This window comes from Rhinoderma darwinii, chromosome 1 (genome assembly GCF_050947455.1).
Source record: "Rhinoderma darwinii isolate aRhiDar2 chromosome 1, aRhiDar2.hap1, whole genome shotgun sequence".
Lineage (NCBI taxonomy): Eukaryota > Metazoa > Chordata > Amphibia > Anura > Rhinodermatidae > Rhinoderma > Rhinoderma darwinii.
The window spans coordinates 475078641-475105231 of NC_134687.1; the positions used below are offsets into that span (position 1 = coordinate 475078641).

The 26591-nt window shown below is 42.1% G+C and overlaps 1 protein-coding gene across 1 annotated transcript in view; it reads right to left on the reverse strand.

Annotated features, from left to right (window-relative positions):
* The window catches only part of DNAH10 (dynein axonemal heavy chain 10), a 198176-nt gene that overhangs the window by 58000 nt on the left and 113585 nt on the right, over nucleotides 1-26591 (reverse strand). The window contains exons 30-44 of the mRNA XM_075833733.1: nucleotides 25024-25247; nucleotides 22218-22487; nucleotides 21958-22141; nucleotides 21556-21690; nucleotides 21133-21285; nucleotides 20682-20870; nucleotides 18573-18719; nucleotides 11409-11600; nucleotides 9170-9288; nucleotides 8539-8697; nucleotides 3417-3552; nucleotides 3209-3331; nucleotides 2920-3054; nucleotides 1744-1960; nucleotides 1535-1654 (exon numbers count right to left, since the gene is read on the reverse strand). Of these exons, the coding sequence (XP_075689848.1) occupies nucleotides 1535-1654; nucleotides 1744-1960; nucleotides 2920-3054; nucleotides 3209-3331; nucleotides 3417-3552; nucleotides 8539-8697; nucleotides 9170-9288; nucleotides 11409-11600; nucleotides 18573-18719; nucleotides 20682-20870; nucleotides 21133-21285; nucleotides 21556-21690; nucleotides 21958-22141; nucleotides 22218-22487; nucleotides 25024-25247 (2503 nt within the window). The remainder of the gene's footprint in view (nucleotides 1-1534; nucleotides 1655-1743; nucleotides 1961-2919; nucleotides 3055-3208; nucleotides 3332-3416; nucleotides 3553-8538; nucleotides 8698-9169; nucleotides 9289-11408; nucleotides 11601-18572; nucleotides 18720-20681; nucleotides 20871-21132; nucleotides 21286-21555; nucleotides 21691-21957; nucleotides 22142-22217; nucleotides 22488-25023; nucleotides 25248-26591) is intronic.

The following is a 26591-nucleotide window of genomic DNA, read 5'->3' on the forward strand; positions in this document are numbered from 1 at the left end:
CTAGCACTGTCTATATGGGCACTATCTACAGTGGGTACTGTGGCACTATCTACATGGGCACTGTGCTGTTTTCAGGGGGTTGGGACAAAAAAAATCCTGACAAATGAAATTCATCAGTTTGTTTTAATGGCCATGTTAAACGGATGGCAAACTGATGATATACGAAAGTAAAAAACAGACAGACGGCCGGGAAATGGGTAAAAATTTTGAGACACACTGATGCAGAACGGCCATGAAAAACGGACAGTCAATCCATTTTTAACGGCTTTTTTTCACTGTCGTATGAATATAACCTTATAGCCTTCTTCAGTCTTCCCTCAAAACGATCCAGGCTTAAGGAGAGAGAAGAAGACTAAGGCCTCATTCACACGGCAGGGTTTCCCGGCCGGGTGCCGGCCGTTCATAAACCGGCCGGCACCCGGCTGCATTAGGAATAATAGACCCCTAATGGGGCTATTCACACGACCGATTTTTTGACGGCCGGGAAATCCGGCCGTCAAAAAATAGGACATGCTCTATCTTTGCCCGGGTACCCGGCCGCCCGGCTCCCATAGAAGTCTATGGGGCCGGGTATTACACGGCCATCACCGGAATGTGTTCCGAGTGATGGCCGGGTTTCCTGGAGCTTGCGCTCTATCTCCTCCTCCTCACAGCGCAGAGTGCATGTGAGGAGGAGGAGTTGATGCCATTCTGACGAATGGCATCGCTGTACACTGTGTGGCAGGGCCGGGGTGTACAGCAGGTGGAAGGGAGCGCTGCGCTGGCTCCCGTCCCCTGCTTGTTTTCCTGGCCCGGCGACACCTTCGATGGCGCCGCTAGTAGCAGCAGCTGCTGCTGCTGCGGCTGCTACTACTGTAGCGACGCCACTATAGCAGAGCGGGGAGGTATCTCCCCGCTCTGCTATGTGCTAGCCGCACTTTAGCTCCTTGAAGGAGCGGAATCCCCGTGTTTTCGGGGATTCCGCTCCTGGACAGAGCGCTTGATGTCTCTGTCCATATCTGGGCAGAGACATCAGGGGAAACTCCTGAAGCGGAATCCCCGAACACATGGGGATTCCCCTTCAGGAGTTGCCGCTGATGTCACTGTCCGGATCTGCCCGGCCCGGCACGGTTGCAAAACTTTATGCAAACCGGCCGGGCAGAATGGCCGATTTTACCGGCCGGCACTCGGGCTCGGGAACGACCCGTTCGTGTGAATCCCGCCTAATTACAGCGCTGCCACAGTGTATTTATGACGGTATGCATATTATATATATATATATATATATATATATATATATATATATATACACATGGAATTAAACTAATTAAATTTAATAATTACAATGAAAGCCTCATAAGGCTTGTAAAGAACAAAGTAAAAATAGTTATGATACTCAAAGCGGTTGCAAAGATATTATCGTTTAAAGAAGTGCATATCAAAAATGGAAAAATTGACCTGGACACAGGGGCATCAATGACACTTGGTCATGACAGGATTAAATAAAAGTAAAATACAAAAGTGTTTTTTAACATTACTAAATCTTTAAACTTACCTAGAATATCAATAAATTTCTCCTCTGATTTGTGAACATATTTTGGGACTAATTTGCTCCAAGGTATCCATTCCTTTTTTTCACCGTCAAAATGAAAGTCAAATATGGTAGGTAGCTGACCTGAAAGAACACAGATTCAATCAATTTTCTTGAATTCCCTCAAATCTACTGGGTCAGAAATGTCACCTTCTTGGTGGAATGACTCTCACCTGGAAGTTCCCCAGGTACAGCTAGGGCCTGCTCATCATATGTAGTTGACATCGAGGCTAAACGTTTTATGTACTCATCAAATTTAATTCTTCCATTTTCAAGTAATGTTGCTCCCAAAGAGCAATATAAGGCTTCTATGAAGTAACATTCCAATACATCCACATCTTCAACTTCCTTTTCAATTAAAGCATCGAGCATCATAGACAACTGTGTCACCTATAGGGTTTACAGCAATAATACATTTTATTTCACAAAATTAAAAAGGAACCTCTCCCCAACCCAAAATAATAATATATACTAGTCCTTCTCAATGAATTAGAATATCATCAAAAAGTTTATTTATTTCAGTAATTCAATTCAAAAAGTGAAACTCATATATTATATAGATTCATTACACACAGAGTGATCTATTTCCAGCATTTCCATCTATTTCCAAAATTTCGTGTCTCCGGAAATTAGAATATTATATAAACCCAATCTCAAAAATGGGTTTTAATACCGAAATGTAGGCCTACTGAAAAGTATGTACAGTATCTGCCCTCAATACTTGGTCGGGGCTCCTTTGGCATGAACTACTGCATCAATGCGGCGTGGCATGGAGGTGATCAGCCTGTGGCACTGCTGAGGTGTTATGGAAGCCCAGGTTGCTTTGATAGCGACCTTCAGCTCGTCTGCATTGTTGGGTCTAGTGTCTCATCTTCCGCTTGACAATACCCCATAGATTCTCTATGGGGTTTAGGTCAGGCGAGTTTGCTGGCCAATCAAGCACAGTGATACTGTGGTTATTAAACCAGGTATTGGTACTTTTGGCAGTGTGGGCAGGTGCCAAGTCCTGCTGGAAAATGAAATCCGCATCTCCATAAAGCTTGTCAGCAGAGGGATGCATGAAGTGTTCTAACATTTCCTGGTAGACCGCTGCGCTGACTCTGGACTTGATAGATATATATATATATATATATATATATATATTAGAAGTGGCCATCAGGGAAATGACTCATAGTTCCATTTGTTTTTGTTACTGGCAGGAATTCAGTATAATCCACACTTGGATACAGGCAACCCTTGGTTCAGCATCCTAGACCAATGGTTGACATAAATGTTTCCAGGAAATAATAAATAAACACAATACTAAGCCATTGACAAACACAATGTAAAATCACATTATTTTGAATTACCATGTTTAGATCTGTTTGTGGAACAATAGCTTTTAACTTTTCTCCTTGTTTCCCGTCCATGACTCCTTCAACGATCATTTCAATGCAAGGCGGCACATATTTCTCAAATAAGCGGTTCAATTCTACTTGTTCTTGCTAAAATAAATAAGAAGCTTTAACTAGAATATTGAGATAATTGTATGTTGTTAATAAAAAAAAACTAATAAAAACTATGACAAAGATCATCAATATAACATAAATTGGAGGTTTATAAGTTACGGTATATCAAACCTTTGTGTCAAGCATTTACCTTGTTTTGTCTATTGCTGACCCACTTCTGCCAGTACGGTCTGTATTTAAGATTCTTAGGATCTACAAAGACCATCCCACAACGGGACACAGTAGCAGGTGAAGCATATTGTAAATCTCCAACCTAAAATAATAATACACATAGATTATACAGTAGCATACGCGAGACTGTAGATGAAGCGAATCAATAAGGTGAAAATAGCCTGGACCTCAAATAATAATGCACAGTGTGGCTGAAGTCTAATTCTCTCTCCATTTGCCAAGGTCAATAGCTTGTTGTCATCCATCACCGAATTCATATTTTCCACCCAGAGAGCATCAACATCTCCATCAAATAATATATACCTATACAAAAGAAATGCACAGGTTTATGATATAAATACAAGCGCAACCTCAGCATGAAATAATATTTTCCCTGTGCTTTTGTTAATAAGTACATTAAGAAAATGTCATTCATAACATAGGATATCAGTGATGACTTGGCTAGAAAATGTAAGAATAAAAATGGGGGATAGTTATAAAAACAGGTGTAATCGGAATTTTTTTTTCCATACCAATGTACCAGATTTTAAGATTTGAATACCCATATGTGGACTATACAGTATACATGTTAAAGTCCTCCCCATATGTTTAAGAGCAAGACAAGAAGAACCATACATTCTAGTGTCCTCTTTTTTAACTCCTTGAGGGCGCGTTATTTTGGACCTTGATGACACAGTGATTTTATATATAAAAGTTTGGGGTCACCCAGACAATTTTGTGTTTTCCATGAAAACTCACACTTATATTTATCAAATGAGTTGCAAAATGACTATAAAATATAGTCAAGACATTGACAAGGTTAGAAATAATGATTTTTATTTGAAATAATAATTTTCTCCTTCAAACTTTGCTTTCGTCAAAGAATGCTCCATTTGCAGCAATTACAGCATTGCAGACCTTTGGCATTCTAGCTGTTAATTTGCTGAGGTAATCGGGAGAATTTTCACCCCATGCTTCCAGAAGCCCCTCCCACAAGTTGGATTGGCTTGATGGGCACTTCTTGCGTACCATATGGTCAAGCTGCTCCCACAACAGCTCTATGGTGTTGAGATCTGGTGACTGCGCTGGCCACTCCATTACAGATAGAATACCAGCTGCCTGCTTCTTCCCTAAATAGTTCTTGCATCATTTGGAGGTGTGCTTTGGGTCATTGTCCTGTTGTAGGATGAAATTGGCTCCAAACAAGCGCTGTCCACAGGGTATGGCATGGCGTTGCAAAATGGAGTGATAGCCTTCCTTATTCAAAATCCCTTTTACCTTGTACAAATCTCCCACTTTACCAGCACCAAAGCAACCCCAGACCATCACATTACCTCCACCATGTTTGACAGATGGCGTCTGCCACTCTTCCAGCATCTTTTCAGTTGTTCTGCGTCTCACAAATGTTCTGTGTGATCCAAACACCTCAAACTTCGATTCGTCTGTCCATAACACTTTTTTCCAATCTTCCTCTGTCCAATGTCTGTGTGCTTTTGCCCATATTAATCTTTTCCTTTTATTAGCCAGTCTCAGATATGGCTTTTTCTTTGCCACTCTGCCCTGAAGGCCAGCATCCCGGAGTCGCCTCTTCACTGTAGACGTTGACACTGCCATTTTGCGGGTACTATTTAATAAAGCTGCCAGTTGAGGACCTGTGAGGCGTCTATTTCTCAAACTAGAGACTGTAATGTACTTGTCTTGTTGCTCAGTTGTGCAGCGGGGCCTCCCACTTCTCTTTCTACTCTGGTTAGAGCCTGTTTGTGCTGTCCTCTGAAGGGAGTAGTACACACCGTTGTAGGAAATCTTCCGTTTCTTGGCAATTTCTCGCATAGAATAGCCTTCATTTCTAAGAACAAGAATAGACTGTCGAGTTTCACATGAAAGCTCTCTTTTTCTAGCCATTTTGAGAGTTTAATCGAACCCACAAATGTAATGCTCCAGATTCTCAACTAGCTCAAAGGAAGGTCAGTTTTATAGCTCCTCTAAACAGCAAAACTGTTTACAGCGGTGCTATCATAATTGCACAAGCGTTTTCAAGTGTTTTCTAATCATCCATTAGCCTTCTAACACAGTTAGCAAACACAATGTACCATTAGAACACTGGAGTGATGGTTGCTGGAAATGGGCCTCTATACACCTATGTAGATATTGCATTAAAAAACAGACGTTTGCAGCTAGAATAGTCATTTAGCACATTAACAATGTATAGAGTGTATTTCTGATTAATTTAATGTTATCTTCATTGAAAAAAACTGTGCTTTTCTTTCAAAAATAAGGACATTTCTAAGTGACCCTAAACTTTTGAACGGTAGTGTATATATATATATATATATATATATATATATATATATATATCAGATATAAAAAAAATGGCGACAGCAACCTGCAACACTAATGCCACCTAAACCACTAAATATAAATAGATATGCACTAAAGCTAAATCTACCTACAAATAGGGAGGTTCTTAGTGCACATTTTGATCAAAAAGTGTTAGCCCACCTGCCACGACAAGGCGACCTCTGTAAGGTGGGAACCTACGCTGCACATACACCCAGAACTGGGACTAAGCCTACATATATACCTGGGGATGGTAGGATCCAGCATTGAACTGATTAAAATCACCCAGGGCAGAGTGGGAGGAGTGCAAGAACAACAAGTGGAGGCAGTCATATATCTGCAGTCATAGGTGTTCTTGCACCTGCGTATTTTGTATCATTTAGTTGAAATGTGCTGTTCAATTTTTGTTGTGTTTATGGTATCTATATATATATATATATATATATATATATATATATATATATATATATATATATATAAAAATAAATAAAAAGATGTCAGTCAGTGTGTTTAGTGGAACTTTCAAGTTAGTTTTTATTAAAAATTATTCTTACTTTTTGAGATACAGCTGCTTTGTATCCTGTATACAGAACAGCTGTATCATTCGCTGAATCCTGTACCTGTCAGGTCCTCTGGGCTGACGGGTTCTGTGTCAGCAGGTCCTGCGTGTCTCTGACACCCAGGATCCACCTGTTATCTATCATATCTAAGTTATAAACTATTGCCTTCGGGGCTCCTTTGTGGTTTCCGGCTACAATACGATCTTTGAAAAAGCACAAAAGCTTGCAACCTGACAGCTTCACAGCATATATGGAATATAATGATAACATGTCGATCTACACTTCAGAAGCCATAACTATTGGCGATAAGTATATAATCTGACATGTGCTGTTGAACAAACCTTGCTGGTTAGAATCTGTATGCTATGTCTATGCAATTTATTGCACTCTTTCATTGTATTCTCCTGCAGCGAGATTTATAGATTATACACATTGATTGCATCCTTTCATTGTATCTTTATATAGTGGGATCCATAGGTTACACATGTGAATATACCTACGTGGTGTATTAAGAGGTTACACCCATCTTGTATCCACAGCTGACACAATCTTTAATTGATGTATGGAACATATCGATTAATTAAACGCATGATCTGCACACTGCCGTTATTGAACGGGTCTATTACTAACTCACCACATTGTAATACTTGATCTTGAATTTGATGTTACAATCCTTTGGATTATCATTGATGATTTATGTGAGCTAGCGATCAGTGACCCGGCCGGGCCTGTGGTGTCTACTTTTGTTTGTTTATTGTATGTACTGTTATTTTGTGTTTATTTGTCTAAATTGATACAGGGTCGCACCTAGTGCTACCTTCTGTTTTTTTAACTAATTGATAATAAATTTTGATATTTTTTATATATTGCTGAGCCAAGTGCCTATTTACCAGTGGTTTCCCTTCAATATTCCTCTATTTTTTTTGCCCCTTTCCTAATTCCCTTTGTTCCTCCTTCCTTGCATTATAATAATATTCCAACAATATCTGTGGTGAAACAACCCATTCAAATAATTCCTTTTCACTTTTGAGGGTATGTTCACACGCAGAGCCACTCGCGATTTTCGCTGTGTTTTTCGCTGCGTTTTTAACGGCCGTTTTTGGAGCTTTTTTCAAAAGAGTCAATGGGAAAACTGCTCCAAAAACGTCCCAAGAAGTGTCCTGCACTTCTTTTTCACAGCCGTTTTTTTACGCGCAAAAGAAACGCCCCGAAAAATGCTCCGTCGGAACAGAACGCCATTTTCCCAATTGAAATCAATGGGCAGATGTTTGGAGGTGTTCTGCTTCCGATTTTTCGGCCGTTTTTCGGGCGTTTACGGCCCGAAAAACGGCCGAAAATAGGCCGTGTGAACTTACCCTTAGGGTATGTTCACACGATTAACAAAATACATCTGAAAATACAGAGCTGTTTTCAAGGGAAAACAGCTCCTGATTTTCAGACGTTTTTTGAGCAACTCGCGTTTTTCACTGCGTTTTTTACGGCCGTTTTTGGAGCTGTTTTCAATAGAGTCTATGAGAAAACGGCTCCAAAAACGTCCCAAGAAGTGTCCTGCACTTATTTTGACGAGCCGTCATTTTACGCGCTGTATTTTGACAGCGACGTGTAAAATGACAGCTCGTCTGCACAGAACATCGTAAGACCCATTGCAAGCAATGGGCAGATGTTTGCCGACGTATTGGTGCTGTCTTTTCAGGCGTAAAACGCCTCCATTACGTCTGAAAAGAGGTTGTGTGCACATACCCTAATAGTTGCTCCAGACATAAAACCATAATTCAGGGCTCTCATTTTGAGTTATAATACAATTTATTCTCAGAAAAGGTGTCAATTAAATGATTTCAGTTACTTTTTTATTGTCCCAATGAGTGTTTTTTTAGGAAATTTTACTTAAAAGTGAATAAGTTGAAGACATTTGCTTGTTTTTGAATTTTGTTTCATGTCACGAGACATCACTAGACAGTACATTGGTGAATTGGTGATTTCAACATAATGCAGATGATTAGTCTAAATTTATTATAAGGGCACATTCCGACGTGGCGGAATTGCTGTGGAATTCCGCTGCGGACAGTCCGCAGTGGAAATCCTTAGCAGACAGTTTATCCATTGGTTTCCACACCTTTTTAGTGATCTTCGTGCAGACGTTGCATAAAAAATCTGCTGCGGACCATAGGCTGCGGTGCAGAATTTTCAGTCCGCAGCATGCACTGTCTGTTGCAGAGAAAAAGCGGAATTTGACTGCGTATTTCTGCCTTTGCAATGCAAAAACTGAAATCTGTGGCAAGTCCGCTGTGTTTTCTGCAATGTCTGAATTACCTGTCAAATATGCGTAATGGCCCCAAATCTGCACCAACATTTGCAGTGGAAAAATTCTGCAATGTCTGAATGTGTCCTAACAGTTTAATGTTCATGGTCTTACCGTCTCTCTTTTTTATCGGTGGGCTTGTTGATTTCCCTGAAGATATTTGAAAGGACTCCATCAGTCCAGTCCCTTGTTGTTGGGTCCAGGATACCATACAATTCGATCACACTCATGGCTTTGGGATTGAGTGTATATAACTTTGTTGTAAGACCAAGTCTGGTGGAGATAACAGTATTTTTTTCATCATTAACAATGTTAGTCGATGCTTCCATAATCCCATGAATAGAAGGGAGTGGGGGAAAAAGATTTATTGCACAGTATATGTACTACATTATTTCTTATTGTAGTTTTAACGTGCATAATTTATTGTCTTTGTACAATTTAAATGACAACTTTTGTAGTCAACTAAAATGGTGAACTAAGTTAAAATGTCAAAAATCTGCCAAATTCTACAGAAAAGGAAAAAAATATATAATATTATTTTATTTCTATTTTTTTGAGGCAGAATTCCTATGGACAGTAAAAAAATAAGGGTCCCTTACCCAACCACATGTGCAATGTTTTGGGCCAGCTCAATAGTGGCTTACTCAAGCAGCCCCCTGTGAACCAGGGAGTATTTGCACTTTTTATCTTTGCGGTGCTGCTTTCTTACATGCTGCCTTTAGAGGGTATGACGTAGAGTACTTACTTAGTCTGTGCCAAGCACAAGGTATTAATTACTACAGACTTTCCCCCTCCTGTGGGACCAACCACCATAGTGGTGTGTCGTGTTAGCATTGTCTCATACATCTGAACAACTTTGTCTACCTAAAGAAAAGAATTAAATATTAGAAACAAAACATTTTATAAAAACGAAGGCGCATACAATACCTTAAAGGAACAGTGTCATCACAATTTTTTTTTAATATGTTAAAGATGTTAGTGCTTTATTAAAAACGTTTATATTTATTTGTGTGTTTGTGTTTTACTTTTTCTTATTTTTACACTTTTTCTTCCCTATGGGGGCTGCCATTTTTTTTTCCATTTCTGTATGTGTCGATTAACGACACATACAGACATGGAATACGGCAGCCACAGTCCCATAGGGACTGCGAACGGGGCCCGTTCCATCCACTAACATGTACGCTGTCTGTGTGGGAACTGCGCATGCGCCGCTCCCACACAGTCCAATTTGAAATGCGCGCCGTCCGGCGCCATTTTCCTGTGGACCGGAAGTCGCGGCCGGACAGTAAGATTACTACTTCCGGTCGCGGCTTCCGGACTTGTGCACTTGGACCAGCGGCAGCAGACGGAGCGGACGGGCCGGAGGGAGCCGCGGCGGCAGGTGCAGGTAAGAGATTTCTATGTATGTTCGTGTTTGTGTATGTTTACTACTGTATGTAAACCTTCTACACTGTGTGTTAGCTCAAAAAATGGCGACACACAGTGTAGGAGGTTAGACCGTTCAAACCCCTCGTTTATCCCGGCACTAGCCAGGATAAAGGAGGGGGGGGATGCTGAGAGCTCACTAGAGCGAGGGCTTTTTACCCAATTTTGCAATGCTGCAATTTTGGGAATAGCTCCATCTAGTGACCAGCAATGGGAAATATTATAAATTAGAATTAATTTATAATATTTCCTGACTCGTGAAAAAAATAAAAAAAATTTGAACAATGTTTAATCACCTACACACTAAATGTTTAATTTAAAAAAAAAAACATGTTTTTCTGGCAACACATTCCCTTTAATGTCTCTGTCTTTTGCGCCTATTCTAAACATCACATACCACGTCTTTAAATGTAAGGTCCTGTTTACACTGAGGCTTTTTACCCTGATTTTGAAGCGGAAACCGCGTCGTAATTAGCGGCAAAAATGGGCGAAACCACCTCCCATTGATTTCAATGGGAGGCGGAGGAGTTTTTTTCCCCTGCGGTTTTTAGATGCTTGCAGTAAAAAAAAAAAAAAGAGCATGCAATTTGCTTTTAGTGTTTTATTAAACATTATTTTATTTATTTGTGTGTTTGTGTTTTACTTTTTTTTATTTTTTCACTTTTTCTTGTCTATGGGGGCTGCCATTTTTTTTCCATCTCTGTATGTGTCGATTAACGACACATACAGACATGGAATACGGCACATACAGTCCCATAGTGAATGCGAACGGGGCCGTTCCATCCACTATGCTGTACGCCGTCTGTGTGGGAACGGCACATGCGCCGCTCCCACACAGTCCAAATTGAACTGTGCGACGTCCGGCGCCATTTTCTTGTGGACCAGAAGTCGCGGTCGGACAGTAAGATTACTACTTCCGGTCGCGGCTTCCGGACTTGTGCACTTGGAGCGGAGGTAGCAGACGGAGCGGACGGACCGGAGGGAGCGGCGGCGGCAGGAGCAGGTAAGTTAGGTCTGTGTATGTACGTGTTTTACTGTGTGTTTGCTACTGTATGTTAACCTACTACACTGTGTGTTAGCTCAAAAAATGGCGACACACAGTGTAGGAGGTTTGACCGTTCAATCCCCTCGTTTCTCCCGGCACTAGCCAGGATAAAGGAGGGGGGATTCTGAGAGCTCACTAGAGCGAGTGAGTTTTCTCAAATTTTGCAGCATAAAGCAATGTGGTTGCTTTACCACATGCAATGCTGCAATTTTGGGAATTGCTCCATCTAGTGACCAGCGCTGGGAAATATTATAAATTAGAATCTAATTTATAATATTTCCTGACTCGTGAAAAAATTAAAATAATTAGAACAATGTTTAATCACCTATACACTAACTGTTTAACTAAAGAAATTTTTTATTTTTTTTTATAGCGACACATTCCCTTTAAATGTGATCACATGACCAAGTAGGATACAGTGCAACAGAACAAAACAAAGGTGTGGTATACGGTGAAGGAATGGCCCTTGTGTTTAGTGAGAAACTTCAACATTAGGAATTTGCAGTACATTTACCTGAACAGGCAGCGGGATATAGTTGTTATCTCTAAGTGCTTCTTCTACTGCATCATTAAAGTTGGGGTAGCGAACTCGGGGGCAATCTAATCCCGGAAATAAATCCGAAATTAAACCGAGAAAAAGGGGGACGTCTTCAAACACAAACTTGGGTAGGTTCATATCTCTCAGTGCCCTCATCAAAACAACATCCTAAAAGGGAATGTAACATATTAATACCTAACAAGCTGTGACTACTGTAACTCATTACTAATCGGTCTTCCACCCACTTTCTTCCCCTCTCCAATCCATTCTTAATGCAGCAGCCAGGCTCGTCTTTCTGACTAACCACTACACCCATGCCTCTACCCTGCACCAGTCACTGCACTGGATGCGCATACCCTTCAGAATTAAATTCAAATGTATTACTCTCACCCACAGAGCTCTCCACAGTGCTGCACCTCCTTACATCTCCTCCCTTATCTCTGTCTACCACCCTAGTCACGCTCTATGATCTGCCAACGACCTTAGATTAAAATCCCCCATAATCCGAACCTCCTACTCCCATCTCCAAGATTTTTCTCGTGCTGCACCCAAGGGTGAACCTAGCCCCTCTGCTGCCTGAGGCGAACTATAAAAAGGCACCCCCCCCCCCGCAAACTTCTCATGGCCGACGGTCCGCAGCTTTCAGCTGCATCGCTGGGTCTCCTAAGTGACCCAACAATGCAGCACTAGCAGCATGTGTGTATAGGAGACAGCATAGCATATCTATAGCACTACGACCCTATAAACTATTGATAGGATTAGATACATTGGCTCAGCAGACAGTATCACACAAAATAGGATTAGATACATTGGCTCAGCAGATAGTATCACACATGATGGGATTAGATACAGTGGCTCAGCAGACAGTATCACACATAATAGGATTAGATACAGTAGCTCAGCAGACAGTATCACACATGATAGGATTAGATACAATGGCTCAGCAGACAGTATCACACATGAGGATTAGATACAGTGGCTCAGCAGACAGTATTACACATGATAGGATTAGATACAATGGCTCAGCAGACAGTATCACACATGAGAGGATTAGATACAGTGGCTCAGCAGACAGTATCACACATGATAGGATTAGATACACAGCTCAGCAGACAGTATCACACATGATCGGATTAGATACAGTGGCCCAGCAGACAGTATCACACATGATATGATTAGATACAGTGGCTCAGCAGACCGTATCACACATGATAGGATTAGATACAGGGCTCAGCAGACAGTATCACACATGATTGGATTAGATACAGTGGCTCAGCAGACAGTATCAAACATGATCGGATTAGATACAGGACTCAGCTCGCTGACATTGTGGCTCCAGCGCTGGACCCAGGAAAAGTAAGAATAATAATTTTGCTTCTTTATGTGGTACTAATTATTTTTGTGTGTTTGTGTTTTTTTACAGGTTCGGTAGTTGGACTTCGGATTCGAGGACTTCAATGACAGCGTTTTTTTATTCTCAATAAAATGGTTAATGAGGGTTGTGTTTTTTTATTTCAATAAAATATTTTTTCTATGTGCTTGTACTTTTTTTAAACTTTATTATTACCGCCTTAGTAATGGCCGCCGGCTGATTGACAACCTCCATTACTAAGGCGAGGCTTAATGTTAGCAGGTCCAGAGGCCAACACTAAGCCCCATTATTACCCCGATACCCACCGCCACCAGGGGTACTGGGAAGAGCCGGGTACGAACCAGTACCCGACCATCTGTAGTAAAGGCTAGGAACCAGGGCGGCCACAGGCTGGTATCATTAGGCTGGGGAAGGCCAAAAACAGTGACCCTTCCCACCCTGGTAATGCTGCCTGCTGCTGCTGTGTTATATCTGGCTGGTTATGAAAATTGGGGGGGACCCCACATCGTTCTTTTCAATTATTTTTATTTTATTTTTTTTAAATGACGTGGGGTCCCCCCCATTTTTCATAACCAGCCAGATACAATAAAGCAGCAGCAGCCTAGCATTACCAGGGTGGGAAGGGCCACTGTATCTGGCCTTTCCCAGCCTGATAATACCAGCCTGCGGCCGCCCCATTGCCCGACCATCACTACAGATGGTCAAGTACTGGATCATACCCGGCTCTTCCCAGCACCCCTGGTGGCGGTGGGTACCGGGGTAATAAAGGGGGTTAGTGTTAGCCTCTGCACCGGCTAACACTAAGCCCCGCCTTGGCAATGGATGCTGTCAATCAGCCGGTGGCCATTACTAAGGCGGTAGTAATATAGTTTAAAAAAAACCACAAAGACATAGAAAAAATATTTTATTGAAATAAAAATAAACCACACAACCCTCATTAACCATTTTATTGATAATAAAAAAAGCCGTCATCGAAGTAGTCCTGGAATCCGACGTCGTCCAACGACCGAACCTGTAAGAAGACACACAAAAAACGATTAGTAACACATGTGTTAGGCTTAGATACAGGGCCCATGTGTGATACTGTCTGTGGGACCCTGTATCTAAGCCTACCACAAGGTAGGCTTAGATACAGGGTCCAGCTGACAGTAATCTTATACAGTAATACAGGGCCCATCAGACAGGATCACACATGGGCCATGTATCTAAGCCTACCATGTGATTGGCTTAGATACAGGGCCCAGCAGACAGGATCACACAATCTGTGATCCTGTCTCATGGGCCCTCTAAGCATGCTACATCGTAGGCTTAAAGGGGTTGTGCAGTCCCTAAACATTGATGGCCTATCCTCAGGATAGGCCATCAATAGCTGATGTGTCGTTGTCCGTCTCCTGGGAGCCGGCCAATCAGCTGTTTTGAAGGGGCCGCAGCACTCGTACGAGAGCTGCTTCCCCTTCATTTCACTACTCGCTCACACTGTGACCGGAATGAAGGGGAAGCAGCTCTCATACGAGTACTGTGGCCCCTTCAAAACAGCTGATTGGTGGGGTCCGACTCCCGGCCAATCAGCTTCAGCAGACAGGGATATTAATCTTACCCTCCTGTTCAGCCGCGGCGGAAGCTCTGTCTTGACTCTATCCAGGATCACAATGTTGTGCGCGGCGCATAGCGTTGTGACGTCAGGACCTCCACTGCGATTCCGGAACCAGGAAGGTAAGTACTGTCAAGTACTATAGTAACAGGGGCCCGCGGCCCGAGTTACTATAGTAACTTTTTATTGATGTGGTGCGGGGGGCTACGGCCCCCCTGGCTTCGGGGCCGGTCGCAATTGCGACCGCTGCGACCCCTATAGCTACGCCACTGCCTATAATATTGCAACATACACTACACACAATACTGCTACACAGTCTACACACACAATACCAGTTTATACACTATATAGTCTACACATCAGTTTTCCCACTATTTACACAAAAGCACAGCAAAAACAGTTTCTAAATTATTGTTGCAAAACTACAATGTGTGAATGTCCTTACAGTATCATATGTACACGAGAATCATATTTCCACATACACACAGATTATATATACATATATATATACACACACACACACACACATATATATATATAACACACATTTACACACTTACCTTCTATGTAGGATCTCTAATGCAGACAGTCTCATATATAGACGAGAATCATATATATATATATATATATATATATATATATATATATATACACACACACACACACACACACACACACACAAATTTTTACACACTCATACACACACTTACCTTCTATGTAGGATCTCTCATGCAGTCTCTTGAAGCAGCAGAGGCATCCCAGGACAGCAGATATAACCAGCTGCAGAAGTAGCTGGTCTGTTAGACAAATAGGGGGACACAGCACACGAGAGGAGGGGGGCAGAGTAGAGGGAAGCAAGGGGACTCAGAAGAGTGACACAGGAGAGGAGGGGGACACAGGAGAGTGACACAGGAGAGGAGGGGGACACAGGAGAGGGACACAGGGGAGGACTAGACACGGAGCTTCCTCTCTGCAGACGCTGAGGCTGTGAACTCTCCCCTCCCCCTCTTCTCTGCCCCGACTGCTTCAGAGGAAAGGGACAGAGAGGGAGAGGACAAGGCTTGTATGCACAGCAGTCCACCGCTCACCTCATGCGTCTGGTCACTTGCTTGAGGAGAGGACCGCTCCTCCTGCAGACCTGCTCCTCTCTGGTGGCGCGTGCTTCATACAGCGTCAGAGAGGAGCAGGAGTGTTCTCACAGACGGGCACATCTGCTAAGTAAAATAATCCCCCTCCCTCGGTCCAGTCCGTCTCTGGCTCAAAATGCCGCCCCCCACTTTCAGCTGGGCTGCGCCGCCTGAGGCTGTCGGCTCATATCGCCTCATGGTAGATGCGGCACTGGCTGCACCAGTCCTCTGGAATGTGCTACTACAGACAATCAGATTAGTTCCCAACATCCACAGTTTTACACGTGCCCTGAAAACACATATTTTTAGACAGACCTATAACATTCCCTAATCTGACAACTTTCCCTGGCCCACCAATTACATTAGTCATGAGAACTTGAACCCTTCATTCAGCAGTATCCCCCACACTCCTTGCACTTCATGTCTGTCATACAGATACTGGCTAGTGACCGGCTCATGCCGCTTTATGCATGGGCGTAGCTAGTGGGGCAGGCGGGGCCCCGGATGCAACTTAGAGGGGGGCGCCAGCGCCACCTCCTCCTGCATTATAATTGTACCTGTGTCTATAGGACACAGGTACAATTAGAAGCAATGAATGGCCGGGTACATTCCGTGCCCGGCCATTCAGCTCTTTTGTACCAGTGAAGCAGTATCGCGCTTCCGTCGCTGAAAGCCGCTGACTGACAGGGAAAGTCATTCTGCCCAGCCAATCAGCGCTTTGTTCAACCCCCAGGAGACCTGCGCAGAAGAGAGCAGGTCTCCATGGCTGCCGGGCGGCGTGGGTGCGTGATTAAGGTGAGTTTGAATAGTTTGTTATTTTATTGTAATAAAAAAAGTGTGTGGCTTTATCTACAGGGGGGGGGGCTTTATCTATGAGGGGCTTTATCTACAAGGGAGGCTTTATCTACAAGGGGGGGCTTTATCTACAGGGGGGCTCTATCTACAGGGGGGCTATATACTGGGGTGGGCTATCTATGGAGCACCATATACAGGGGTGGGCTATATCTACAGGGGGGCTATATACAGGGGTGGGCTATCTATGGAGCACTATATACAGGGGTGGACTATATCTACAGGTGGGCTATATACAGGGGTGGGCTATATGGGGGCACTATCTATGGGGGGCACTATCTACAGGGGGCACAGTGTGTGTGTGGGACACGGTGTATGGTGCTATTATAATTAGAGGTGCAGTGTATGGCGCTATTATATTTAGGGGCGTAGTGTGTGTGTTAGGGATCTGCCAGGTACTACGTCTAGGTATACTCCTGGGATTAATCAATCCACACCTGAGGCCAGACCTCTTAGACTGACACCGGCTCCCACCAACCAGGGTGGCAGGCTCAGGAGTGGGAGAGCCTATCGTGGCCTGGTCAGTCGGAGTTAGCTCCGCCCCCTGTCCATTATTACCTGCCGTGTTCTCTTCCTCAGTGCTTGTAATTGTTCTGGATTCCTGGCCCCACTGCTGCCTTGCTCCAGCCTGCTTCTGCCGTGCTTCTGCCTTGCTGCAGTTCCGCTTAACCTGCTTCGCTTTGCCCCTGGCTTGCTTCCTTCTCCGTGCTCACGTTGGTATACTCCACTTCATCCTGGTCCTGACTACTCATTCACCGCTCCGTTTCCTCGCGGCGTTCCGTGGGCTACTGCCCCTTCCCTTGCGTGTTCCCTGTTTGTTCTCCCGTGCACTTAGACAGCGTAGGGACCGCCGCCCAGTTGTACCCCGTCGCCTAGGGTGGGTCGTTGCAAGTAGGCAGGGACAGGGCGGTGGGTAGATTAGGGCTCACTTTCCCTTCACCTCCTTCCTGCCATTACAGCGTGGTATAATGAGAACTTTATCTTTATTTATAGGTGTAGAAATGTTGGAAAAGTGAGAAGCTGAAGACATCTGAGCGGCAAACTGCAGAAATGGGCTGTGACCAGATGGAGAAAAAGAACTAGAATCTGAGACGTCACCGGTGAGTCACTTAATGTAAATGTTTAGTCTGCCTCTAATCAGTACTGTAGTCACTGTATGATCTGCAGCGAGATGATGGGTGGTAGGATTAGGATATGATTTATTTTTTGTGAAACAGCAACTCCCAGCATATCCTTATCATTGTTCGGGCCATGCTGGGAGCTGTAGTTTTACGCCATACATACCTATACGGCAGGGGTTGCACTAAATTGAGCAGTTTTTGTGCTCAAATGGGTGTGTCAGAGACACACATGACCCGCTGTCACCGAAGCGGTCAGTCCCACTGACCTGATGTATTCGGCGTTGTGCGCAAGATACAGCTTTAAAAGTTGTTTAAAATCCTATAATACGTTGTTTTATTTAAAAAATAAATAAAAATGGTGTTGTCTAGGATTCGAAATAAGGATCTGTTTTATTCCATAAACAGCACAATGTCTGTCCATGGGCTGTGTCTGGTATTACAACTCATCCCTAATCAAGTGAAGGTAGCTGAACTGCAGTACCAGACATTGCCCATGGACAGACGTGGTGCTGTTGAGTTTAGCATTAAAGCCTCACTGACCAGTCTGCAAAACAAAGGCTGGTTTTGGGACAGACATGCTTCAATTCGACTTTTTTCTTCTATTTTATATCCCCTGTGGGGCATAGTAAATTACAAGATATGTGCTGTACCATGGCAATTGTAAGCTGCATTTACACGTAAGCATGAAAACCACCAAAAAACGATTTCCGATGTACACAGTCACATAACTTTACTCTAAAGGTGGTATTTTATAACATTTCAATAGTACGCAATCTGCCATACTCTAATGCAAAAGAAATCATTACTGCAATGTGCTTCTGAGGGAAAAATCTGACAACAAACATTACATTTAATAATTTAGCAAAAGATAACAATGATTTGAATGAATGAATCATAATGTAATACTTTGCTCAGAAACGTAGATATCACAACAATAATTTTTACATGTAAAAGAGCCTTAAGAGATGGGGTCCCAGGAGCTTGGGGAAAAGGGCAATTATTTGACTTTGCCTAGATATCCTATATGACATTTCCCTTCATATGAAGAACACCTTTCTTAATATACAATATACTTACTTCACTCAAGTCTGGTGAACTTCTCTTCAACTCTCCAGCCATCACCAGCACAGATTTTAGGGCACGCAATCCAAAATCATAATGATGCTGTTTGGACAGTTGTTCTTTAGCAAGTTTATATAACACGGTCATCTTTTTAGCCAGGTTCTAGAATGACATAAAAATTATTTGGTACTTGACCAGATATTGTAGTTTAAACTCAGTTCAGAATCAAAAACACCAAGGTGCACATACGGTGAATAAAAAGCTGTAAGGGGTTTTTGCATATATAAATAATGGATGTTATAGCAGGTCTGATACAGGCATAGTCAATACAGGGACAAGTCTCTGACATATCGTCTCGGATAGGGTCACCATTGTACATTAGACCATGGTACAGGAAAATGAAGACTATACAGTGAAGGAAATAAGTATTTGATCCCTTGCTGATTTTGTAAGTTTGCCCACTGTCAAAGACATGAACAGTCTAGAATTTTTAGGATAGGTTAATTTTACCAGTGAGAGATAGATTATATAAAAAAAAAAAAAAAAATCACATTGTCAAAATTCTATATATTTATTTGCATTGTGCACAGAGAAATAAGTATTTGATCCCTTTGGCAAACAAGACTTAATACTTGGTGGCAAAACCCTTGTTGGCAAGCACAGCAGTCAGACATTTTTAGTAGTTGATGATGAGGTTTGCACACATGTTAGATGGAATTTTGGCCCACTCCTCTTTGCAGATCATCTGTAAATCATTAAGATTTCGAGGCTGTCGCTTGGCAACTCAGATCTTCAGCCCCCTCCATACGTTTTCGATGGGATTAAGGTCTGGAGACTGGCTAGGCCACTCCATGACCTTAATGTGCTTCTTTTTGAGCCACTCCTTTGTTGCCTTGGCTGTATGTTTCGGGTAATTGTCGTGCTGGAAGACCCAGCCACGAGCCAATTTTAATGTCCTGGTGGAGGGAAGGAGGTTGTCACTCAGGATTTGACGGTACATGGCTCCATCCAATCTCCCATTGATGCGGTGAAGTAGTCCTGTGCCCTTAGCAGAGAAACACCCCAAAAACATAATGTTTCCACCTTCATGCTTGACAGTGGGGACGGTGTTCTTTGGGTCATAGGCAGCATTTCTCTTCCTCCAAAAATGGCGAGTTGAGTTAATGCCAAAGAGCTCAATTTTAGTCTCATCTGACCACAGCACCTTCTCCCAATCACTCTCAGAATCATCCAGATGTTCATTTGCAAACTTCAGACGGGCCTGTACATGTGCCTTCTTGAGCAGGGGGACCTTGCGGGCACTGCAGGATTTTAATCCATTACGGCGTAATGTGTTACCAATGGTTTTCTTGGTGACTGTGGTCCCAGCTGCCTTGAGATCATTAACAAGTTCCCCCCGTGTAGTTTTCGGCTGAGCTCTCACCTTCCTCAGGATCAAGGATACACCACGAGGTGAGATTTTGCATGGAGCCCCAGATCGATGTCGATTGACAGTCATTTTGTATGTCTTCCATTTTCTTACTATTGCACCAACAGTTGTCTCCTTCTCACCCAGCATCTTACTTATGGTTTTGTAGCCCATTCCAGCCTTGTGCAGGTCTATGATCTTGTCCCTGACATCCTTAGAAAGCTCTTTGGTCTTGCCCATGTTGTAGAGGTTAGAGTCAGACTGATTCATTGAGTCTGTGGACAGGAATCTTTTATACAGGTGACCATGTAAGACAGCTGTCTTTAATGCAGGCACCAAGTTGATTTGGAGCGCGTAACTGGTCTGGAGGAGGCTGAACTCTTAATGGTTGGTAGGGGATCAAATACTTATTTCTCTGTGCACAATGCAAATAAATATATATAATTTTGACAATGTGATTTTCTTTTTTTTTTTTATATAATCTATCTCTCACTGGTAAAATTAACCTAGCCTAAAAATTCTAGACTGTTCATGACTTTGACAGTGGGCAAACGTACAAAATCTGCAAGGGATCAAATACTTATTTCCTCCACTGTACCTACAACACACTTGGAGAAACAAATATAAGCATATATTATTTCTACACTACCAGCATTACAATTATTTACTTATTATTATTGATAATAATCATCATAAAGATATATTATTCAACATACCTTGGCCAAAAGAAACCCTTCTGAAAAAAGCATAATTTCACAGATTTGTTGGAGGTCTGGTACAATCACAACCACAGGCCTGAATAGAGCCTTAACTGACTCTGGCAACTCTGTACGGCCAGCATAACCGGGGTTCATCGTAATAAAGATCCCCATACGAGCATCCATGGCAATCTCTTGACCTTCAAACTAAAAATCCATAAATTTGAAAAAAAATAGATGACAAGTTCTAGCATTCAGATACAGATTTCTAAATTCTGGATAAAAATAGACAAATGTAAGGTATGTAGGGCTGAAAGAGTATATAAGACCATTACAGTATATTCAATACCTAAACTACCTTCTGAAAAACGGGAATCCAGGCATTTACTATGCCAATGGTCAAAAGCTAGAGAATACATACATTTACCCACCCACACACACTAGAGCTACAGCTAGAGGCACAACCCACCTGAAATCTCTTTAAGTGATGCATTAAAGCATTACGTATAGTCTGTATCTGAGAGGAAATCACTGAGAGTACAGAGGCGTCAATACGGTTGAATTCATCAAAGCACCCCCATGCTCCACATTGAGCCAGGCCAGAGAAGATTTTACCAACAGCCTGCAGAAATGACGGAAGGTTACATAATTCTGGTCAACAAAACTGCAGTACACATGTTGTAAATGACATAAATTAGTTTATTATGGTCTAAAATATTAGTCAAAAATAACCATATTTTCTGCAGCCCTATTCAACAATTAGAGTAAGTACAGGAAGCAAAAAAAAACAAAAAAAAACTATAAGATGACAATACGCTAACATAAAGTCATATTTGTATGTGAATAAATTATAAGCATAAACTGAATAGTAAACAATAAACTTCTTGTATACCTTGTAGTCCATGCCTTCACCGCAGTTTGTCACCACACACAGTAATCCAAGTGCTTTAGCCAGATCTTTAGTTGTCTCAGTTTTACCAGTTCCCGCTGGCCCGGCAGGTGCCCCACCTAAATACATGGACAGTGCCTTAAGAAAAAAAAAAAAAAGGGGGTAACTAGATTCTACAGTTTTGAGACAAATCGCATAGGGAGGTGACCATTACAAACTTCTTCATAATTCGCACTCATTGTAAAAATAATAGTTACTTCCAATCAAGGTGCATGCTTATTGAGATTGATAAAATGAAATCTAATAATAAAGAAAATAAATAAAATTTATGTGGTTAATAGGCCGCATGAATTCCAGAAAAATATACTACAGAGACAGCGCAGTTCATTAAACTCTCTGTTTTACCTGTGTAAGAGTGAGATATATCCGATCAGTCAGAGGGGTAATGACTAGCCTCCCATTAAGACCCATGTATTCATAGCCATAGGCAAAGGTTCCAGTGCACTGGCGGACATTCAGTTCATCCGGTTCTCTGTCCCAATAAAAGCGCAGTTGACTTTCCCATTCAAACTCGCGGGCATCCATAATGCTAGCAGAGAGGTTAAAATTTCCATGAGACAGTCACTAGTTACTAAATTAGCTGGAATGATCTTACATTTACTTACCTGTCTCTCACAAATATGTCCACTATGTCTCTGGCATGAACATCAATGATAAGAACAGAATTATATTTTTTTCTGTCATTTTTGTTTAGAGGTTCTGTGATCCGAGTAACAAGTTGGTCAATCTGCTGGTGCATTTTCTTAGCATAGTTTTTCAGTGCTTGTTTGTCTCCCTTTTTAACTTTACAGAAAACATCTTCAACTTCCCAGGTCCACCACACCTGATTACCAGCCAAGACAACCATCCCTTGGTACACTAGCATCCAATCTACCCTGTAAAATTAACACAGTACAAACATTTATTTATGTTGACCAATAAATGTATCATTACCAGGAGGGTTAAAGATTGAAAATTTAATTCCAACAGTTATCCACAATGTCCATTTTTATAAGACAGCCTTGCTGTAAGCTCCATATAAACTGTACAACGATGATTAGAAAAGCAAGAAACAAAAGCATCTTACAATGTTGGTTCTAAAAAAAAAAAATTTACACACATACATAAATATATATGCACACTCCCCAACATTGAAATTGCAACACCAATAAGATCAAGTATATTCCAAAAATATAGAGTTATAGGTATACGTTTGAGTTTATTAATAAGAATTTTACTGCCTGTGTAAACGTTTAAAAGTATTTTTATTTGTGGTAATCTAAAAAATGGGCACTAATGCCAAAGAATCTGAGTACAGGCGTTGGCAACACAGATCATAGGTCCTTCGTAGAGTGTCTGAAATATAATAGTTCAAAGTTCACTAAGCTCATATATCAATACGACACTGAACAGGAGTAGTAAACCAAACTACTGGTCTGTTTGCCAGAACGATACAGAATTAACAAGCATTTATTGAGATGTCTAAGATACAATAGTAACAACATGTACCACTTCGACACTCCAAAAAAGCCCTGATACTTATAACATTGGTCTGTTTGCCAAAGATAAGCAAGTTTCCCTACGCGTTTCTGTGCCCCTGTAATACAGGAGAGCGTCCTCATGGGTATAAATTGTTTCAAGTATTTCTTAAAGCCGGTCAGCACATATTATTCTGTTTGTTTTACAGCGTGCACTAGACACTGATGACTGGTCTAGCGCACGCCGGGGAAACCAAAGAGCCTTATAAGGCTTAGCCCCACCTACATGATTTGCGTCATCGGGACCTAAACCAAACGGTGTGTAAAACGTCACACTGACGCCCACCAGCTGGAACAGCCCCTTGGTAACATCGCGTCCAATGAAATGAATGCATCAAACATCAGTAATCACTAGGGGAACTTCAAGCGGCCACATCATACACTAAACAACAAGAGTAGCAAGGGATGGAGCGAGTGAAGGAGCTAATGAGTACAGGAATAGAGCTTAATATGGGGAACTGATTAGGGATACGAAACACAATAATTGAACTGTGCCAAGGTGGAGAAATGACAGTACAAAAATGTTCGATGTGAGACTGCTTTGGATGGGTTGAATGCCAGTACGGAATAAAGCCACTAATACACACCTACTCCCAGACCAAAAATCTGAGCTGGTATATAAAGGTGACGAAGGACCACATTGATAGACCTAGACAAGTAGAGATAAAGACTGAGAGGGAGGGAAAAAGGGAACAACATAAAAGGATTTCCAAATTAAATAAAAGGAAGAAAGGATATTTGTTCATTAAGCCCCAGTGGTCTGATGGTTTGCATCCTAAAGATCCACTGGGCCTCCTTCTGTGGAATCCTCCTATCCCAATCCCCCCCTCTCAAGGGTGGTTGGACATGTTCCATCCCCGAAAATTTGAGGACCGTGTGGTCCCCTAAATGGCATTCCCACATGTGCCTAGAGACAGACGTATCTTCTTTCCTAGCGATGTCACATATAAGATCCCTAACCCTTCGCCTGAATTCTCTCTTTCCAACATACTGTGTCCCACATGCGCAGGTTATAAGGTATACCACCTCTTTAGTCAGACAGTTGATAAAATTGGGCCTCGTGTCGAACACTTCTCCTGTGGTTTTGCTCATAAAAGCTTTGGTGTTCCAAATGGAGCTACAAGCTTTGCATCTATCACAACGAAAAGTACGCTGGCCACCAAGTCATGCTACATTTCCCCTGCATTGTTAAAATGTAAAAAACTCTCTTTAGGATCACCTATCTTTGTTCACTTGTAGGGCATAGGTTAACACAGCATAGTTTGCAAAGTGTTAGGGTTATGTTCACACGGCCTATTTTCAGCCGTTTTACGGGCCGTAAATGCCAGAAAAACGGCCGAATAATCGGAAGCAGGACGCCCCCAAACATCTGCCCATTGAGTTCAATGGGAAAAACTGCGTTCTGTTCCGAAGGGCCGTTTTTTCAAAACGGCCGGGTAAAAAAACGGCCGCGAAAAAGAAGTGCAGTTCACTTCTTGGGTCGTTTTTGGAGCTGTTTTTCATAGACTCTATTGAAAACAGCTCCAAAAACGGCCGTAAAAAAATGCTGCGAAAAACGCTGCGCAAATCGCAAGTGGCTTAAAAAACGTCTGAAAATCAGGAGCTGTTTTCCCTTGAAAACAGCTCCGTATTTTCAGACGTTTTTGGTTAAGCGTGTGAACATACCCTCAAACATAATCACAGGTTAAAGATGCCAACCAACACATCATGAGACTGCATAACATATATAAACAACCAGGATAGCTTTACTTTTATTTATTTTTTCAGCCCCTTTTTCTGAAAAATATTAGCAAGTAGAAAAATAGATATTGCTTTGTAGATTATGAGATAAAATGATGTGTAGTTGAGAACTGAAATGTATTTTTCACACAATTATATGATATAGTTATAATACCTGCTCTTATCCTCACAGTATCTAAATATAGCCTCCTTAGTAATAAGTCTGTTGGTTCTTCTCATTTCCTGCAGTACAGCAGTCATCCAATCCTCTACACGTCCTTCAGCTGCTATGGCCTGGCGGAACACCATCACCTCTCCTTCAGCTGAGATCATGCCCGTTGCCAACATTTCACCATTGTCTCCAGCTTGAAATCGCAGTGATGCAATGTTATCATACATCTGCAACAAAAAAGTGTTCAGATATATATTGGGGAAGATTTATTAAAACTGTCTTAAAACTAGACAAGACAGGCACAAACTGGCCAAGTATATCAGAGTGGTGCACGCGGTGTGATAAATGTAATGCATTTTGCTAGACATGTTAGACACTTTTCCCTTTCTTACACCATCTCTTGGCTGACTTACTTTACATCAATATTTTGTGCCTAAAAATAGTGCACGTAAATCTGGCACATTTTCCGACTACTCTTAGCCACACTAAAGCTTCCCTTTCAAAATAGTCTAGGAAGGCACAAAAATTATCTAAAACACATAATAAATTTGGCACACGCCATGTACGCCAGTTTTTTGGCACATTTTGTGACAGAATTCTGGCATATTTTGCTTAGAAATTCTCCCCCATTATGTTTAACATAAATATAGCAGAGGCTTTTCTTAGCACATTCACAGTTTATTTACTAACAGTGTAGATGGGAAGCCAGAAATAAAGAAAACATACAATTTAGGCTATGTTCACATCTGCATCGGGGCTCCGCTCCGACGTTCCGTCGGAGCCTTCCGTCGGAACGGAGCCCTGACGGACACAAACCGAAACCAAAGGTTTTTGACGGGATGAATAGTGTAGTCGACTATTCATCCCGTCAAAACGACGGAACCCTTGCACAATAGAGACAAACTGAAACCATTGGCACCGGATCCGTCACCATTGAAATCAATGGTGATGGAAACGGAAACCTTTGGTTTCAGTCAGGGCTCCGTTCAGACGGAGAGCTCAGACGGAACGTCGGAACGAAGGCCTGACGTAGATGTGAACGAAGTCTTATATGAGACAGTGCCCTGTATAAGAGTTTACCCACGGTAGATTTGTTGCAGACCTTCTGTGACTGTCCCATGAATGAAATTTGTAAAACTCCATGAAAATCAACTCCATTCAGATTCAGAAATTTCTGCAAAATCAGCCATATGTGAACATACCCTAAATGCACGAGAATGCCTTTACCCACTACCCCTATATCTTAATAGGTCAATGACAATTTGAGACGACCTTGGGCAGTACACAATCCAGGCACTTGGTGGGAAAAGACCTTGTGTCGCTGAATAGTTGCCTATGTTTGGGCTGTGCTCCAATCATTAAATAAAGAATCTTTTTCTAACTAAAGGGGATTTTACACTGGGTGATTATCGGGCAGACGATCATTTATAGAATGCTCGTTGCCGATAATCGCCCTGTGTAAAAGGGCAGGGATCAGCAGATGAACGAGCAAGCGCTCGTTCACCTGCTGATCGTATCGTTTTAAAAAACGAAAATATTATCGTTGTCAGCAGCACATCTCCCTGTATAAA